Consider the following 20326-nt stretch of genomic DNA (forward strand, 5'->3'; position numbering starts at 1 on the left):
CCGTATGGGTATCAGTATGGTTAGGTGTGCTGGGAAGGTATTTCTGCAACACTTCTACAAGTCAGACTTGATACAAGGTAGCTATTTTATATATGACAGCAACAAACAATCACAGAGAAAATCCATTATTCAAAACAAGTAAAATGTTTGGGATGACTGAGCATCTGCAAACAGAGAGGGATTAGGCCCAAAATAGGACTGCGTCTAACTGGGAACAATTCAACATGTCAGTGTTGATCTGCATGTAAATGAAATATTTGTGTTACTTTGACCATAATTCATGTTTTACTCATTATGTAGAATAGGGAGGTCGGCAGATATATCAACTAATAGAAAAGTGGAAGGACGAATTTGAACAGCGTGGCTAATCCTGTGGGTGAAGAGAAGAAATGTCTGTAAAAAACGCAACCTGGTTCTGCCTGAACGAACACACAGTGGCCCTGGGAACTGGACCAATAATTACCAATGACCAGCCAGTTTCACCTTGTCTCTTTAATGTAAATAGGCATTCGGTTATCAAACACAAATGACTTTGACATTCATACATGGACATACCTGTACTGCACAGGAATCTACTTAAGTACTTAAAAAAAAAACTGCAATAAAAACAACCTGCACAACCCCTGGCCTGGGCGAGATAAAACTTTCAACACCAGCTGTAGAAGCTAGCTGTGATAGTCTGACTTCATTAAAAACAATTTCTTACATACAAGGCAGTCAGGTCAGTGAGGAAATCAGGGTGTATCCCATGCACCATTTGCAGTTTGTTGGAGCTTAGCTGGCATTCAATTTCAATTCCCTCAACTTACTGAACATAGGAGAGCGGCACACACTGACAGGTACAAGTTACTCCAGTGACAGACGCTAATTAGCAAGTGCAGGAGTAATGGGAGAGCCAAGCTCTCTCCCTGGCCAAGAGACAGTGATAGCAACTGAGGCAGGGTCATCTCTTTAAGTGTCTCACTTCCTATTAGACAGGAGATCTCTGGCACATGCCCCATCACTACCCATACAGAGTGATCTCAGCGACAGAGAAAGGATCCTGTCACATCCTGTAGTTTTCAAATAGAGCTTCTCTTTTGCATAGAACACAACCCACTCAACTGCATTCACTCACTCACGTGGCCCTCCGTCGACAGAAAGGGAGGACGGGCAATAGAAAATAATGGCACATGATGTGTTTATGTGTTTTGATGGAAACTCGAGGGAAAGTCTTCGAAAGAAGATGATGGACTCGTCTTCTGCTCAGCGAGGCTTTGACATTCTGTAGGGGATGCTGGAAATAGTCTCCAGGTTGATGGATAGGTGGAGTGGGATCACCCGCCAGACTCATCTCCTCCCCCCCATCTGGCCCTGACTCCTGAAAAAAGGCACAAAAAGAAAATCAGCATCCGCCTGCTCAGTGTGGAAAAGGTGACGATCACAGCAGAACACAGAAACTAAAAAACTAATGCAAACAGTGATGAGTCAGCTTCACACCAAGTAAATAACAATTTTCAAAGCACTATTGTCATTATTATTATTAGTGGTAGTAATAACTTAAAAATTGCAAAGAAAGAGTCAAAAGAACCCAAGTGGATTTCACATTATTAAATAAACAGTTACACCAGTAAGAATTAGTCTTTTCAACACTGTTACAACCGACAAGTCTCTCTCAATCCTCCTCTCTGTGTCTTCCTGAACTTCCCCTTACTCGTGGCCCCTGTGGACCATCCCACTGCTAGCGCAGCGAAATAAATTGTTCTCCCTGCATCATTAAACAGTATGAATTAACTTGGAAGGAATTTAATTATGTCACACATGACGCTCTTCTACTTGAAGCTTTTAAAGGCAGTATAGTTGCCTACACGCTTAGAGGTTCAGTTTTTAGATCCAATAGTCAATTTAACCACATCTGCTGGACTCCTAAATAAACATACTGAAGACAGATATTTTCATTTATGGTTCCTGCTAAGATGAATGTACTCTGAAAGGGTCTAATAATCTGACTTGTGTGCTCTCTGTACCTCTAATACTTTGGCTGTCTAAACCCGTCATGAATCTACTTTTGTTTCAGATATAATATAACTTGAAAAGCTTTGACTCTGTGCACTCAATAAGCAGATGTATTGTGGTGTTTGAAGCCCTCACTATAAATTTCATCACAGGAAGTACAAACATAGTCCTGTTAGCAAGCTGCTCCTACCTCCTAATTAATGCTTATTATCATCCTTTTATTATATTTTACACATGACAGCTGGTGTGATGTGGATAAATCCTAAATGAAAGCCCTAAGGGTATTGCTAACAGCTCCAAAATGTCAGAGCAAAAACTGATACAGTTATAGAGACTGTCATTATGAATGATAGGAATCTTTGCAAATTGCAACACTTGCCACAAGAAGATCCGTTTTATTTGCTCCCCGTCAGAGTTTAATCTGACTTGCTAACATATCCATCAACCAAATGAACAACAGATTTTTAACAGATAATTTTTCATCTGATTCAAATCTGCCCTTGGAGTCTGACATACACATTCTCTGAAGATGTGTTTTTCAAAGTCATCAAAGCTGTTGAGCCCAGAGCTCAGAGGTGAAATAAAAGCACCCTTCGTTCAGTGAATAAACATCTACACCACATTAATGTAGAATCTTACAAAATAACAAGCTGTCCACCGGTAATCAGAAAGTAAGATCCACTTTAAATGTTTAATTAACAGCTTCTGTCTGAGAATCCAGAGGGGCCCTGGCAAGGCAAAACCACTCCTGCAACCCAAAATCTGTGACACAAGGCGATGGACAGATTCATTTACAACAGGAACCACAGATTTACTGGGGCTACAGGAGGATATTCACTTGAATGATACAGCTGCACAGTGGGTTCAATCTAATGATTGATTAAATCCACACTGTGTCCATTTCTTTCCTCATTTACAGTAAAATAAGCTCCATTTCATTTTTGTCATTGGTAACTTCTCCCTAAAAGAATAACATGAAACTTCAAGTCAATAACAAGCAACACAACAACAATCGGAATATCTATCAAAGACAAAGATCAGGCATAGCGCTGTGGAAGGAAACGACTGAGAATAACCTTGGAGACGAATTTGGAATAATGAGGAAGCAGCTAAACCTTGGTGATACTTAAAAGATGTTACCAGATGATAAACACATCACGACGCTTTCTTTGCTCAAGAATGAATAATTATGCTAGGTTAGACATCTCTGCCTTTAATAATACATTTACATTTTTTTTAAGTAGATACCCCAGAAGCTTATAATGCAAAGATGATGCCAGGGGTACGGCAGGACAAAAATTGGATGCTGTGAAATATATTTAAATAGCAGTTACTATCATCAGTGTGGGAAGACCCACAAAAGGCTGTTATTATTAGGCTTAACCATGCATGTAAATGCACTGCCTTCAAGTAAAGTATGAGGAATGTGACTCTAAATAAGGTACTAAAAAAGTTAAGTGTTTTATTACCTCTCTTTTTTGTTGCAGCACCTTCTGTTAAAAATAAGTCGTAGAGTCAGTGACATGAGCATTACTTGAGGCAGAACTCTTAAGTCAGATTTCACCATTTATTTTAGAATGACATACATTGTCATTGACTGTCCCTGAGATCACATCCCAGAGACTGAGATTTAAACCATTTGAATGAAAGAAATACAATATGTACAATGAGGAGGAAGGAGATGAGTTGCAGTAGTGTATCTGGGCAATGTTGTGTGATGAGGTGAGCACGGAGCAGGAGGAATAAAGAAGTCCTTTATTCCTCCTGCTCCATGCTCACCTCATCACACAACATAAAGCAAGCTACATGGCCCTTTCTGAACTAAAAAGAAGCACCATTAACAATAAAAATTTCTATTCTTAATTTAAAAATAATTACTAAATACTGCAAGTCCCACATTAGAACACCTTATAGGACAAGAAAATAAGAAAAAAAAAGGGTCGGAAAGAAAAAGTGGCAGTAACAGAATCTGCCTACTAGCATCTATTAACACCTTATGTTGTCTTTGGTAGACCTGCACAAAACCCATACTTTAAATATAAGTGCTGTAAAGTGAGCTCTAGAAGAACTGGGAAGCAAGCTTGCCATATCTTCATACTTACAAATGGAAGAATGCTATCAATCTTCTCCTCTGGTTCTTGTCAAGCAAACAATAAGCGATAAAGGATTACATACGTGTCATATTCTCTGGAAACCGGCGCAGACAGTTACTTAACTGGAAACTGTATTAAAAAGAGTTGCGGGCACAGGCCTGTGCTGGGATTTAAGGGGGAGGGGGGTCCTGGTCCCGTGCAGTGATAATTCAATAGATCAGAACATATAACAATGATCACTATGAATGATGGAGTAACGCAGCAGCTCTTGCTATGGGCTTTTCCACTTTATCCCAATAACAATAAGCCAGAGTGAGGTGTCTGACAGGTCATTCTGTTACCACACTGTTGTTCCAAAGCAGCAACATATATCACACTCTAAAAATCTTACACCTTTATCAGCTCTTTTTCCTATGGTCGCGGTACCCCACCCCTTAACCTCTTTCCAAAAGCAGTCTGCAGCCCCCCTGGTGTTAATTATAAGACTTTTCCCCCCAGAGCCTAGGCAAGACGTGGAAGTGCATTAATCTTGATTCTTCACTTCAGTCTAAAGGATCATTTGAAGAGACTCCTGTGGTAAGCCCGAAAGGTGAGGTGACTCAGTACCAGGAGAAAGGTACAAAAAGGGGAAAAGAAACTGCCCTAGTTTATTCTGGGTGCACACTGGGACGCTGGCTACCTCAACAGGCAAGTCGATCATTTACCCTAACCACTTGTATTCTCAGTATGTTAACTTGGAGGAGTATTCAGTGTCATACAGGATGACATGCCAAGAATCACTTACCTGTGTTGTGATTCATCTGTTCCCTGATGCAGCATGAAGGTGACTGTCACCTTACAAGCTGAACTGAGGCGAGCTGAGAGACAGCTAAAGGGCTGTGACATGTTTACGTCAAAGATTTTAGATTCAGCCCCATTTCATTGCACACTTTAGTCCATTACAGTTGTGCATAAAGGTCAATTCCAAATGTTTTCATGGAAGATTCATATTTCACATTTCAGTAGGTTTCCGGGTATCTTTTTGGCTCTTTTAATGACTTTTATTAATGTAGAATAAAAGTGCTTTGTGATGTGTAAAAATAGTTTGGTATTCATTTTATAGCAACAATCCATTGCTGCCTGATGCACAATTACTTATACGCCAGTGCGTTCCTGCACTGTTTTGCTGGCGGTGTCACAGACTGTTAAGTGGAAGGATGGAAATGACACGGGTAATCGGGTAATTGCTTAAAAAAACAAGCAATAAAAAAGCCTGTACGTGATAAACAATGGTCTGAACACACAGGTCATTTCTGAGGATAAGAGCAAAATGATCACTTCTAACTGACTGACAGATTGAATATTTACTCGTGCACTACTATGCTGGATGCGATAGTAAAAGAATTAATGGTTCCATTAGAAGAAAAGAAAATCTAGAACATTCTTACAACCGTGTTAACAAGTGCATTTCAACAACATCTCTTCTGTGCACTTGATTCTGAATAGCTTGCTCTTCGCATTTGATCATGGTCCTTCTTATCTCATTAACTACTCTTCTGCATTACTGAAGCAGTTAGCGTGCCGCGACGTGCATGTTTAAGCTTCCGCTGTCTAATCATGCAATTTCTCCTGTAGTTTCACAATAATGTGCACACTTCTCAAAGCTATCCATGAAAGTCATCTCGCCATCTCTCCGAGCAATATGGTTAACATATTCCCTTCACAGTGGGGGGTTTGTTCAGTGTTTAGGTTTATGCCATCTGTAAATTCTCTAGCGCTTAGCATATTCACTTTGATAACCAGCAGCATCATAAACAATACGCTGGGATCCATTAAAAATACCAGTTTTTACATGTGATGATTAATTTATGTATAAAAAATAGGTGCCGGCCACTGTTGCTTGATATGAACTGAACATTTTCAATGTGAAAAGACAGTTGAGGAATATTAACCGATGCTATAGCTTATTATAATTCAGTTTTAGTCATTCTGTCCTTACATGTGCACGTGCACAGAGCCTGATAAAATAATCTCACAAGATACAAACATGTGCACACAACAGTGTCTATTATCATTAACAGCATAATACCTTTGTTGTTATTGTTGCTGCTATTTGTGTGGAGGCTTTTTTTTATAATCCATGCATTGATCCCATATCTCACAATCAGTGTCCATTTTGTCTGTATCCACGAATGCATCCACTTTGTGTTTGCACACTTTTCCAACATCAACACGCTGCCGTACGCAGTCTTTCATCTGCATTATGAGTAATCTATGGTAGTTAATTGAGCCCAGAGGCAGTTGGTTTCAATGAAGGCTCCTGTGCTTTCCTGGCAAAAACAGTAGAGAAGTAACTCTCTGGAGAAGGCAGCTCTCTGTCGAGTGGCAAACAGAGCAGAACTCCTGCCGTGTTCATTAGCTGTCATTGATCAGTGATTCAGTTGCTGTGCAACTCCTACCATAGCTCACACATTACCAGTTTCATCTCCTAAAAATTAATATAAAGGTAAGAGAGCGAAGCCAGCACAGCATTTTCCTTCTTGTCTTTTATTTTTTCTTATTTTTTACAGCACTATTTTGATGTGGATGGATGTTTGCCAAGGTTTTCAACAGCATGCAGAGATTGCTACGCAGCACACTTGTCCATTCCACAGTTTTCTGATATCAATATGAGCTACTATATTCAGTTATTGGCTTCCCTCAGAGGCTATCATCGCTGCAACCTACTCCATCACAGGAGATGTACTGTAGAATGAGGCTGCGAGGTATAAAAATGCTGATAAATGGCTGAGACAAAAGCATAAATAATGCAGAGATCAGAGATACTGGAATAGTGAGTCAAACTCTACTTCAAGATACCCCACACCTCCCTGGAGTGAGTCCAATGTAAGTGTCCTGTCTGACATGATCAGTGTCTGCTGGGCTTCACCTGCCACGTACAACATGGAATTCAAGAACCTCCTCTCTGGCTCCCCTTGCCCTTTACTACTCCTTGCTCCAAAAAACACAACATCAGAGAACTCACATCCCATCTTCTAGAGTACACCTGGCTGCAGCTAGCTTTTAAAATACACTCAGGCTAGTTTTCTGTTTTCAAATTTCACCACATCTCACCCCTTTTCATCTTTTCATATCTTTGAAAAAGAACTCCCTATTTGCAGCACAGTATGTAGTTAAAAATCCATGATAGAGCCAAGCCGGAGCTACTACAGCATAGAAATACAACAATGAGATGTATTATTCGCATGACAGTGCAGAGTTTAAGTGAATATATAGGGGTGAATTAAATCAATATTTCACAACTCTGCCGAAGGAGCTGCAAAAGGGCCATTATGTAGCACTAATTGCACCTATAGGGCCTATCTTTAAAAAATGTAATCTGCACTCTCATTGGAATTCATCGAAAGTCCTCAGGTAGATGACCGGGATCGTCCGTGCTGCTCCTTATTTCACTGAGTTTTCTTTATTCCCTTCATGTCTCCCTTTGAATATTTATTCTCATCTCATTTGCAGCTATCTCTGGCTAGGCCAAGGTTCTGCACAGTACCAGTGCTCATCCCCCCTTAACATGCACAAAGAATAAAAGACTTTAAATATCATTTCAAATTATGAACAGAGAGAGCAAGCAATGAAATGCAGAATTTCACCTGGGAAGCTCTAAGGTTTCTCTAGATAACGTTACTTCTAAGATATTCGCTCTTTTATGTCAGACGAGTCCATTGTACGATGTGATACATTAACTCCAACTCTCTAAGAACAATGCATCGATGTTCAACTTTTTCCTCGAAGCTTTGCTGGGAGCAGCATTATTCAGCGAGTATCTTTCCATAGGCAGAAATACAAAAGGGGGATTTTAAACTAAAATGACAATTATGAAAAATTGGACTCACGGTGTTCTGTGGACAACAAGGAGATTTTGTTAAACATTTAATAACTTTAAGGAGCTCCTTGTTGGGGGAATAAATGAAAAAACCTCTCTTTTAATTCTCACTTTAAAGAAAGAACTGTTGTTCCCCGTCAATTGTATCTGACACCTTTCATTGCTGAAAATATCCTACATATAGAATTGAACTTTTATTAACAGAACACATCTACTGTAATTTTCCATAATGATCAGCACCTTATATTTACAGTGTTTACAATCTACAAAATATTGAGTGTTCTACAGATAGTAGTTATCTCCACAGTTTGTGTGTATTGCTGCTAGAAATAAAACAATAAAAGTTTGAGTTGATAAATAAAAGTCACAAATGAACACATGTAAGGCAAAGGTATATGAAAACAAAGTGCCCCCTGACTCGAAAACAACTTAATTAAATCCAGAGCCTCGCTTTATTAAATAGAATATGCTGCACTCTGCATAAATGCATTAATCGATAGCAAAACTGCCACACAAATATTAGAATAATTGATCCAGGATGATTCAGCAGTGGGGAGGTCTAGAGGTTTGCAGGATATTACCTTGCAATAACAGTCTTGATGAAAGTCAGTAGATGCTACAGTAATGACAAATGTCCTCTCTTTGACTCCTTCTGGCCAGACTTTATTTTGGCTAGTTACAGGAAATTACTTTCTGCACCTTCCATCATCTTCTACTCACTCTGCATGCTGCTGCTGCTTTATGGCAATGACCAATCAGGGTATAATAAAAACAAGCTGTAACTGTCCGGCTTTATAATAAAAGTATTCACACAATCGACACCAAACTGCTGGTTATTAAAGTAAGAGTTAGAGGCCCAGCGAAGAACATTGTGATCTATACTTTGCTAATGTGCGATAGTAGTAAGTAAACGAGCCAACAAACTCCACTGGAACCGCTTGTCAGATGGTGGGATAGCTTAGAAAACATCCCGCCAACTGTTTGTCACACTTTTATGAGTACAATAGAGTACAACACTGTGAATGTCATCTTGTGGAGATGGTTTGAAAATTAGCCATTATCCGCATCTTTAAATTATATTGCATCCTGTACCTACGCCTGCTGGTTTTTCACCCCATACTTCAGTGTGTCTGTACTGAACAATTATATACACTTAATTCAGGACAGGGTTGTTAACCTTTCATACTGATCTCTTTATTGCTAATACAACTGCTCGAGGTCTATGTGCATACTGTATCTGTACAGGGACCTCCAGGTCTGTATGTATGCAAATCTGTACACACATACAGACCTGGATAACAATTAAATGCATTAGAACTTAAATCGTAGATAATAGCAAACTTACTGTGGAATACTCTTAAAAAACAACAACAGCAAAAGTATCAGAAAGGCTAAATAAAACAAGCTGTGTTTCATTTTCTGGCAAAAGACAGACTCTTATCTCTCCAGCACCTCAGTGACAAAATACTTCAGTATTTGTCAAATCAAAATTAATGGACTACCTTCTAAAATGTCTCCCAACATATCAGCACCTAATATCAAAAGATCTATGTCAAACCAAAGGGGAAAAGATATCTTTTCGCTTACAAAAGAAAGCTTTGAAGACAAAAATATCTTTTTTCCTCATAACAACTTCTGTCCTTTGTTGGTTACAGTACTGCAGCTTTCCCAAAATAGCTCTAAGGTTCTGGGCTTTCCTGGCCATGTGCTGGGTTCGGGGGGAGAAGGCTTATATTATCCCAGCAATTTAAACACTGCAATGCATTCAAGTACTAAGGAAAAAGATACACAAGAACAATGCCCTTGTGATAATACCCAGATGACAAACAACTGCCAAAGTCCCTCAGGGTAGAAAGAGAACATGAATGGATTCAGTCCAAAAGTATAAATATCCAGAGAACATCTTTTGGGTTGGAGAATGGCAGCTAAAACAGGGAGGACAGCCCAGCTAGGAGGCAACAATACAGAAGAAAAGGCAGTTTCCTGCATTCCAGACAATATGGATATCATACAGACAGCCAGAGAACTCTGTGTGTTATCTGTTTACTTGTTGGGCCACTTCTTTGTGACTCTGTATAATGAGTCTGTACTGATGAGGTTCCTCTCAGTATGGTCACAATATTCCCTTGACAGTTATGTAACAATTCTCCACATGCTCTCCAGGGAGAATCCCCTCAATAATCTAGTTCACTACACTGTTTTTATGTGTACCAACTCTCTTGCCTTTTCCAGAGGGGTATATCTGAGTCTTTCACTAATTCACAACAGACCACAGTTCAGACTGGCCAGGTACATCACCACTATTAAGGAAGCAATCCCATTCAAAAAGCAATACCAAGATATGCAGTTCTTCAGCCATCTGCCCCGAATTCATTTGGGGGTAAAAGTGTCGCTGTCCATGGTGCTGAAAGCCTTTTCTCCTCTTCCTTGCATAAATAGTGGCCTTTGGTTATGCATCACTTATTAAACTTCTAGTTTATTTCTTTTATATAAGCTTTAAGAAATTGAAAGACAATTGTCTATTATTCTATGCTATAAATGTTTTCTTTTATATTCCTACCTGGGGATAAATTGTTGCACTTTATTTTTAGACTTTTAATTTTCATATTATGGATGAAATCTATTTTCTAATGTGAAGAATGATATTCTCACGAGCCCTGCTGTACTTAGTATATCATGAATCCTGTGCCTTTTTACTGATTCTTCATTTTTTGTAAATACACTAATGCTGTCAGATCTACCAATCCCAAATCAAGTCAAGTCAGCTTTATTTGTATAGCACATTTAAAAGACAACAAGTGTCAGCCAAAGTGCCAACACTTGAAAAACAGAGAAAGTGACTAGTAATCAAGTCTATCTTTAATGGTGACAAGGATGTCCAGAAAGCCAGCATGATGGTACCATAGTTTCCACTGTAGGCTGATTAAAGTAAATGTGGTTAGTTTGGGTTTGTAAGAAAAGAAGCTTCTTTTATCCTGCAACACTGGGTGCACTCTTCTAAACACATTACATTCTAGATTATCCAAATATCTATAAAGAAAGCATCAACATTTTCAAATTGCCTTATTAACCACAAGGTTCTGATTCAAAAAAAACATCAGTGCAGTCTGTTATAGCTATGTTCAGGGTGTAGCTAGCAGTTTAAATGCTTTATAAGGATGACACTGAGTACATGTTTCAGACGACATCAAAAAGGAAGAGACCCTGCATAGCTCACAGCTTAATTGTTTACCATTATTAAGACTTTCACTGTGGTTTTAAGGAATCCCGGAAATCTGCCTGCATGGCAGATGAAATTAAATAAATTCATCACATCAATCAGTGACCCTGTGACTCCAAAAATCAAAATGTCAAGACTTCTCATATTTCAGACTTTCTGCTGAATTAATGCATCCTAGCCTCATTACAGCTGCATTTACCCGTATCCTCCAGAGCATTACTACTGAGTAAGACTACCAGACAATTGTGATAAGGACAGAAAAAAAATGTGCGACAACTGAGCAACACATAAAAAAGCAGATCTACTTAAAGACACATATACTCACCTTTATTCGCTCGACCTTAGCTTTTCAGTGATATCATTCCTGAAGGTAAGAGAAGGAAACAGTTAACAATTCTGCTCAAAATATGAAACAACTGTATGACAACTGTACAGTGGTCACTTTAGTTACTTTCTTGTCCACTGTCTTATAGAACAAAGCATTATCATAGGCTTAGTAGTTGTTATCCTGTTCCCTTCTTTGGTAGCACCCCCCTGCTCCATCTTTGTGCACCAACCTTGCCATGGCTAACAGGAAGCAGAGGGCACAGCGCTTTATTTAATTAGTCACAGCAGCTGAGTGCTCATGTGGAACCAAACAGGGGAGGCAGATTGGGGTAGTGAGATGGATAGGCACTCTCCCACTGGGTCTTGGCTGTGCTGTCAGAAGAACGCAGATTACATGACAGAAGAGGGATTGGTATAAGGTGGGTGGGTATGGCAGGAGGATGTAAATGACACTTGTACAGGGGGATTCATCCCAGAAAAAAAAGAAGAAGATTGCTGTCACTCCTAAAGCAGTTTTTTTCTTTCACAAAAACCAAAAACATAAACTCTTACTTACATGTACTGTTACATTTATCTAAGCCGTGGAACTAAGGATCTGTTTTTGTGATGCACAACAGTGAGCAGTTTGGCTGCTTTTATTAACTGTGACAACGCTCATTATTCCGAATGATTTAGGAGCTGTTCTCTCTTACTCTTCTGACAATGTTCAGGTGGCCTTTTCCTTACAGACCAACAGATAACCTCTAAGACACTGCAGAAGTTGTTTGTTGTGCAACGCATTCTTGATGAATTTCTAAAGTCAAACAACCTGCAATTCACTTCTGTAAATGCTGATTTTTTCAACTTACGTGTACTGAATATATAAAATAATGAGGAAGCATACAGGAAATAAAGCAACCATTTGTATATAATTAGAAGATTATATGTGATATGATGACTACATGATTCATGTGGTGTGAGGTTTATAATCCCATTATCATCAAATCAGTGTTACTTGGCCTTTAACCCTGAAAAGCTGCCTCAGGGTTTACCCTTGCTGAAAACACAACTGTAAACATGTAGGTTACTGTATGTTGCTGAAACAGCAAAGAACATGAATGCCGTACTTGTATAATTGTGCGCAACTACTAAGCAGTGGTGTGCAGGGAGCTCTTTTAATTAGCGCTCTTGAAGACATTCAGTGACCCACATCTAATAATGAAGGCAACATGAATGTTCTATTTACATATCTTTACTCAGTAATGTGTGACCGTTGGGAGAGCTCAGTGGTGGAGATTCTGGTGCCAATGAAAAGGGAGGGCATGTCAAGCAGAGCTGCCTGAGGCTACCTTCCAAGGCCTTCTCAATCTGAACTGCAGCAATGTGAAATGGTATGTTAGCGGCCTGCAGGTCTGTCAAAGTGGGTTATGTTATAAGGAAACTGTGTGCAACTTTTAAATAAGGCTTCGACTTGTAATGCCATGTGGTCCAAGAAGTCAATTCCAAAGCCCCCCCCCACCCCACCGCAATATGCAGTTCTGGTTTGGGCTTATTAATTTAGACCATCACAATTATTGTGTCACAATACACAAACTGGCAAAACTAGTGAGGCCCAGCAGATCTCTTACTTCCACATAAAACACTGAAAAGCCCATATCTCAGAAAACACCTAAAATATTTATTTTTGTTTACATCAATATTTTCTTGCAACTAGCCTTCCACTAAACCTCTTGTTGGTGTCTTGCTAATTTTGCTGGTCGGTTAATATCACAGAGAGCAGCTCAACAGAACAGCATCAAACCATGTGGGTAAGAAAATCCACACAAATAAGAACACCTAATTTTTTTTTTTATCCGCCCCAAAAAACAACCAATCAAAAAACTATTACTGGTTGCGGTTATCTAATTTTTTACATTGCAAATTAAGATTGATTAAAAACTACTTGCTTACTCAATAGACAAGACGTTAAGGTAATCCATAAAGCATGGCTGTCCTTGTTTCTGTTTGGAGTCACCATCTTGTAGCCTTAGTCAGCTGTTTCAAATTATCACAATATCTAAGGTGACAAAGTGCTGGGATTGAATCTTTAACATGAGTTCAGTAACTGTCATTCTTCTTTCAGTGGTGGTCTTAAAAAGTTGCTAAGAGAAGAGTGAGTGAGAAAAGATGGTGGGACTTCCCTCTGTCATCACCTTTACAGGGCTTGCTATTCCCTAACCTTACACCTTCACAGAACCTTGCCTCAGTTAAAAGGGGTCAATAAAACCGTTTTTCAAATTCTGTTTCCTTTTAAAGGAGTATGTCAAATTGTTATTTTCCAATGATTCTTTGTCCGTGAAAGAACTGGGTCACTGACTGCCACTTTCTTTCAGGGCCTTGTTGCTAAGGCCTGACTCCTTAGAGTCCAGGCTTATGGAGACAGGGTAGTGCACACAAACTGAAGTCAGCTTCTGACAGGAGGAGTTGCACTTGCATGACTGCGGCCTTCTCTAAATAGCACATCATGCTCAGATTACTGAACACATTTCAGAGCGGAGGTAAGGGATGAAGGCAGCAAGAACTGTATGGACTGCACGTATCTGCATGTGAATGGGCACTGGTGTAAACCACTGCTTCTATCTGTGTGCTGTGGGTGTGTTCCTTTGCTTCTGACTGTGTGTTTGTGTGTGAAAAGGTTGCTGCTGGCTTTAGCCCCTAGAAATACATCCAGAATTTGAGCTCCACTGTTTGTTAAACATTATTTGCCTCTGCTGTAAAGGCAACAAAGGGATTCTATCCCACTGCAAATGAATGAGTCCAGGTCTCTAGTTATCGCTGGTTATTGTTCCAATCAGGCTGGCTTTGAAAGGGGAGGCGCGCTTTCCTTTGGACAGCTCATTAAGATAACACACAAACGTGGCTCCCCATCATCCTGGGTTTATTAAAGTGGGCCTCATTTCAGCTCCTTTGTCTCATGCAAGAACCTCTGCCTTTGTCAGCGCAATTGGAGCCAGATGGCAAAACAAAGCTGGCTGTCTGGATTGCTTAGAGAGCTATCTCTGAAGACAGAGCCATTAGCTTGACTTCACAAGCTCACCGCCCACAATGTCCACCTGGATCAACCAGGTGTGCAGACGATGACGAGAAGGAGTAAGACCAAGGGTGGCCTCAAGTTGTGCTCTTGTCACTGCAATACATGCATGCATACTACAGTCTCTCAGCTCTGCTATCCTTTACTCAGGCCCTTTAGCTAAAGCTGAGCTATTAAGTCTCGCTAGTTGCGGGATGGCTGACCCTGCTCCTGGCTGCACAGATCTCTGAAACATTCATGAGAGAGGCAGTAGAGAATAAAAGCCATTGTCCCTCTTCACTCAAAGACTCTCCTTCACCTCTCAGCTTATTAAAATCACATGGTATTAGACTTGGGTGTTCACAGAAAGGCTAAATAATTCAATCAGAATAAAGAAGGAGTCAAATGAATAACTCTAATGACATTAACGCTTGAGGGAGAACTGCTCAGGGCTGTGAGGGGTAGTTACTGAGGCTAGGCAGCCAGAAGAAACTTGCTCTGCTTGCTAATGGCAAAATTAATTCTGAACTCAGAAGGTCATATTAATACTAAGCAAAATATCACACCACTCTAATCAAGGGAAAAAAAGGCAAACATGACAGTATTTTTTTTCCGTTCACTTGCACACTAGAAAAGGCAAGTACAAATACTGAAGAAACCTGCAGCTCTGGTTCAATGTGATGGTACATCTCGAAAGTTTACTAATTAACACGACATGTAAACAAGTCTGAAGTTTTACAGTGTTTGTGCCACTACTTCTTCCCACTTCTGAGACTCTAACTTCAACTGTACTTTACATTTACTGCTAATGAGCAAATATTAACATAACATGCTAATATGCTAAACTAAGACAGTGAAGATCCTCAACACAAGGAGGAAAGAAAAAAAAGTGTCTTCCCAGCAACAACCATGTCACAGTGGTCTCTAGAAATAGTAGAAAATGACTCTTGTGCCGCTCTGGATGTTCACTGCTGTCAGTGCTGAACTTTACATGATTTGTATGGAAAGCAGTGAGTGCAAAAAAAGAAAAAAGAAAAAATTCTGTGGACACACAGTGTTACATTGCAAATATGCACGTCTTTTTTTTAATTGTCTAATTTTTGTCACTGTTTCTGGTTTTGATTGGTGCTTACTGTCCTGCATTGTTAGTTAATATATTTGAGTTTTCATAAGAATTTCTATTGTCTGAAGTTTTGAATTTCTAATTTGATCTTTTTATAAGTTTTAGGTTTTTACTTAATAGTTAATGATTTTATTTTTTGTGATCCTGCGTTTTGAATCCTATTTTCATTGGTATTCCAGTATGCTGACCTTTAGTTACCATGGTATGTTGCCATGGTAACCGCCTACTGACCTATCAGTTCTCCAGAAAATAGCGTCACCATTCCTGGAAGATCCCTTGGACCTCTGCGGGGTGAGCAGAAGGAGAAACTTCTAAAGTTTTTTTTTAAAAGCATCTAATGTTTTTGCATTTCCCTCATGAGCATCATTTGTGAATATCAGGAATAGTTTATACAATTTGAAGATTTAGAAAATGTATAAATTCTGTTCTACTTTATGTTAATCTGCTGCTAAATCTCTTTTAAACTGCTGGAGTTGCACCTACTAGAACACAGAACACACACCAAGAATCCCCGTTTGAAATTCATTTTATTTTGATCTGTATTTAAATTAAAGTGATTTCCACATTTCCTTACTTAGGGATAGTAATCTTTAATGTTTAAATGTATCCCGTTTAAAGTTTGAACGCTCTAATGTGCAGATGTCATCTTAGAAATAAACAGTAACATAGAGAGCCCACTCAGCAATAAAATAATTAAGTTGAATTATCGAGTCAATCAAGTTAATAGCTAGCTTCGCGTGACCGCTTACCCCGACTGCACCCCGTTAGCATAAGTACATTTGGATAATGTAAAGATACCCTGAATTTGTTGACCTTGCGTTATAGTACAGGGACTCAGTCCTCCCCGTGTCCTATGTCATAGCATCTGTTTAATCCTTCTGTGTAACCCGTAAGCTTAATTTAGGCTTCTGCCGGAAATCTGTGCTAATTTATGTAGTATCTGGAAACTCCTTTTATCGCAACACCGCAGCCTTCGTGGTATGTGTCGACCCAGTTTGTAAAATCATTCCTGCGTTAGTGTGCGTTGTCCTGCCGTTTATCCCTTGTATTTCCTGGTACCTCCCAGCTCTTCAGTTTTTGGCTTTGTTTTGATTTTCTGTGTCATGTTTCTAATTTTGATAAACCTCGATAAAGCTTGACCTTCCTATTCTGCCTTGTTCTGCATTTGAGTCCTCCACCTCCACACTACAATCCACACAGCTACATTGTGACATTTTTAGTATATTAGCGTCAGTGCTGTGCAAGAACACACTATTCACATTTTCAGTAAAAGGTGAACTGAGTCGATGGTGTTCGCAGCTAAAGAATGTGACATGAGTTTCAGAGTACACGGGTGCTCTGAAGTGCCTGCGCCACCTGTGATGGACTGTAAACAATAATAGAGAAATGCATGACTACTTCTGGCTTCAGCTCCAACAACATATCTACCAGCAGTAGTGCTGAGGCCAATCTATGTGAAGATTTGAGGGCAGAAATTCTGACTGAAAACTCTCACATTTCAGTCAGATCATCAGCTAATCTGGCAATCACTTTGAAACAACACTGATGAGCCTGTCTTGGGTGACTAATGACAACAGGAAATAATTACCAATGAAAATGAGCCAACAACCAAACAAATTTCTATACAGCTGTTTTACATTTGTAATCTTTTGCTTTATGACGCAATGTGGTAAAGTCGTAAAACACACAAATGCATGTTTTCTCTAGACTTGTGAAAGCAAGGTGTGTGTGTGATTCTATAGTGGTAAACAGTAACTGTTTGTATTTGGTAAATGGCAGCGTAAGATAATGTTCAACTGGAAAAGAAGACCTCAGAGCAGCTTATTTAAACAAGTGCAAGAAGTTTATGTTTTTTATTCTTTTGACACGTCCGCTTGCAAGCTGATTAGCATTTCAATTGCAAGCATGTTATTATCATATTAGCATGCATCTTTCTCTGCCGTAGTACTACCCAAAAGAACTGCTAGTGTGTGTGTAGATGGTACAACTCTGACCAGCTTCTATTCCATGAAAAATTCTAAATAATAAGTAAACGTCTTTAGGCTATTGGCCCATTGGATACATTTAAAGAAATAGTGGCGTGGAGAGTGCTAGAAGTGTGTATTTATTTTGCTAGACATCATAAAATTCAAGGCAACTTACTTCAAGTGACAACAATATGCCCAACACATTTCAGCCAGGATTCAATTGCAAAATCAATTTGCCTTGATAAAAAGGATAATTTAAATGCAGGACACGGCAGCACTATTGTTGGCATTTTGAGAAACTTGAAACTTGTGGAACTTGTTACCATTAAATTTACAGACAAGATAAATTTTACTTTTATAGCTGTAGCTTTGGGGGGAATGTATAATGTAAAACAGCTTGTTGGCATCACTAAATTAGTGTGCCCGTCTCCCTCTCCCTGCCTCAAACACTTACACACACACACACACACACACACAGACGTACACACATAGTGGAAGAGTTATGCCACCGGGTTGCTGTGTTGAATGGATCTGATGCTTGGAGCCGGTCTCGTTTCTCACACGCACTCATGCTTCATCAGCGCTCACTCACACTTCAGTAAACAAACTTAACATTCAGTTACTTGTTCTGTTGAGTCCCTACAAACCTGACACCTGCACTTCTTGTTAAAGAAGCTAGACTAAACTGTGGGGGATTTTTGCATTATTTAATATTTTTGCAACTTGAAAGCTCTGCACTGTAAGTAAAGAAACCCATATGTCAGAAAAACATACACTTCTAGATCAAACCAGCTATCCAAAGTGTTGCATTTGTAAAGAATTGATTGCCTTGTTTACCAGCTTGGCTGGGTTGACTAATCCAATTAATACAGAACTAATTCGTTACCTTGCCTGGTACTGACAGTGTTTTCCTGTATGCATGCATGATTACATTTAAAGTATTTAAACATATTTAACATTGTGATACAAGCTAAAAGATGTCAAGCTTAAAAAAAACCTATTTTCAACCACATCTCTTCTCTGACCATTTGAAAAGCTGAAACTTGACCAGGTGTGTATTTGGCTGACCTGTCTTTGACTCCTCTTCTTCTTCCAGCACCTTGGCTTCTTCAGCTGTGGGAAGACAGAGGAGCCATTATCAGTGGAAGCAACAGTACAAAGGCAGGCACACAATGTAGTCACTTCATCATAAGCCTGTGGTGAGCTGATCCTTCCCAGCTCAAAGGACACGCTGTGATGACAGAGCTATATGACGATGACGCTCCAAACAATAGTACCCCCACTACATCACACGCACGCGCGCGCACGCACACACACAGACACACACACAAAGAGTCATATCTACCCCTTAACCTCCTATCCAGCTCTCTCACAAAGACAGTAATCACATTAGGCTTTAGCTGTGGGCTCTCTGAAAACCACTGTCAACGGAGTTAGGGAGCCCAGTGATGACTGTCACACTTTATACACATGTGGCATACGTGTACACACACACACACACACACACACACACACACACACACACACACACACACACACACACACACAGGCTAAAAATAGCCTGGGACAGAGCATCCGAGCACCAGATATGCATTCTGTGACACCATTCTCGCTGCAATCAGACTCAAGATCCACTCTTTAGCGTGTGATACATGAGATTAAACTGCTGGTTGAACAAAACTAAATGTCAAGGAAACACAATTCAGATGTTTATATTCCAGCACATTTGCCTGATTTTCCTGGACTCTGACAGCAGGGACTATAATCCTCTAGGGAAATTAAGCAAAATCCGTATTATTACAGCAGCAGAACGTGTTGAGTTTCCAGATTCAAACAGCCTGTATCTAAGTCTTCCCACACCATATTCCTCAGTTTATCCTCCACTGCGTTATGATGTATTTGGAAACGTATAACACTCATTGACACGTGTGTCATATATTATCACATATTTTCGTTAGTCGGACCAGGTTTTGGCTTAAAGTTGAGTTGAAGATTTTGGGAAGGGTTTAGTGCCATCAGCAGACATGTTTTAGCAACTTTAAACTGAAAAAGCAATATAATCCATAATGTTACCACATGAGCCTGTTTAAATTCATGTCTTTATTCAGCACCTCCAAGTTTGACCAGTCCTAAAAAATGGAAGCAGTGGAAATACCTTGAGGGACAAGACTTTGATAGGAGGGTAAGGTCCGTTTAAAAGCCACCTTAACGTCAAGGTGAAGACGAGGCCAACCACAGAGAAGGGGTGAAAACTGTCTCCCTTGGACACTGAATGTTACAATTTTATACCCCTACTGGCTGTATTCCAAATGCGTGGGGGTAACAAAGAGGGCGGTTATGGCTTAAGTGCAAAAGCTGGCCGAAAACACATAAAAGTAGAAAGAGTCAGGGGACAGAGATTGCTGTTCATTGAAGCTAGTAGAATGTTAATGTTCCTCTTCAACCTGCCATCTGTCCCTGTGCTTCTGAATTTCTTTAAATACTGCTGTGCCATCATGAATGATTCACATGTAAGCAAAAGAGAAAGGCCACAGTTAGAAACCTATAGTACTATAAATACACTCATTAGTGGCTTAATTAATTCATTCTTGGACCCTAGAAGCAGCAGAGGCTTATTCTTATAAACCCTTTGTGCATATTAAAACACACAAGACTTAATGGCAGCTGCGTTTTGTGCTGGTAAGGTTTTAAATCTCCCTTTGAAAATGAGTGCT

The 20326-nt window shown here is 39.6% G+C and overlaps 1 protein-coding gene across 3 annotated transcripts in view; it reads right to left on the bottom strand.

The window, feature by feature from the left end:
* Nucleotides 1-477: 477 nt before the first annotated feature.
* The window catches only part of cd276 (CD276 molecule), a 65592-nt gene continuing 45743 nt past the window's right edge, over nt 478-20326 (bottom strand). For all 3 annotated transcript variants that reach the window (XM_005447606.3, XM_019357953.2, XM_005447604.4), the window contains 3 exons: nt 18681-18725; nt 11493-11531; nt 478-1360 (listed from right to left, as the gene is read on the bottom strand). In XM_005447606.3, coding sequence (XP_005447663.1) covers nt 11509-11531; nt 18681-18725 — 68 coding nt within the window. In that variant the 3' untranslated portion in view covers nt 478-1360; nt 11493-11508. The remainder of the gene's footprint in view (nt 1361-11492; nt 11532-18680; nt 18726-20326) is intronic.

The sequence above is a fragment of the Oreochromis niloticus genome, linkage group LG1 (genome assembly GCF_001858045.2).
Source record: "Oreochromis niloticus isolate F11D_XX linkage group LG1, O_niloticus_UMD_NMBU, whole genome shotgun sequence".
Lineage (NCBI taxonomy): Eukaryota > Metazoa > Chordata > Actinopteri > Cichliformes > Cichlidae > Oreochromis > Oreochromis niloticus.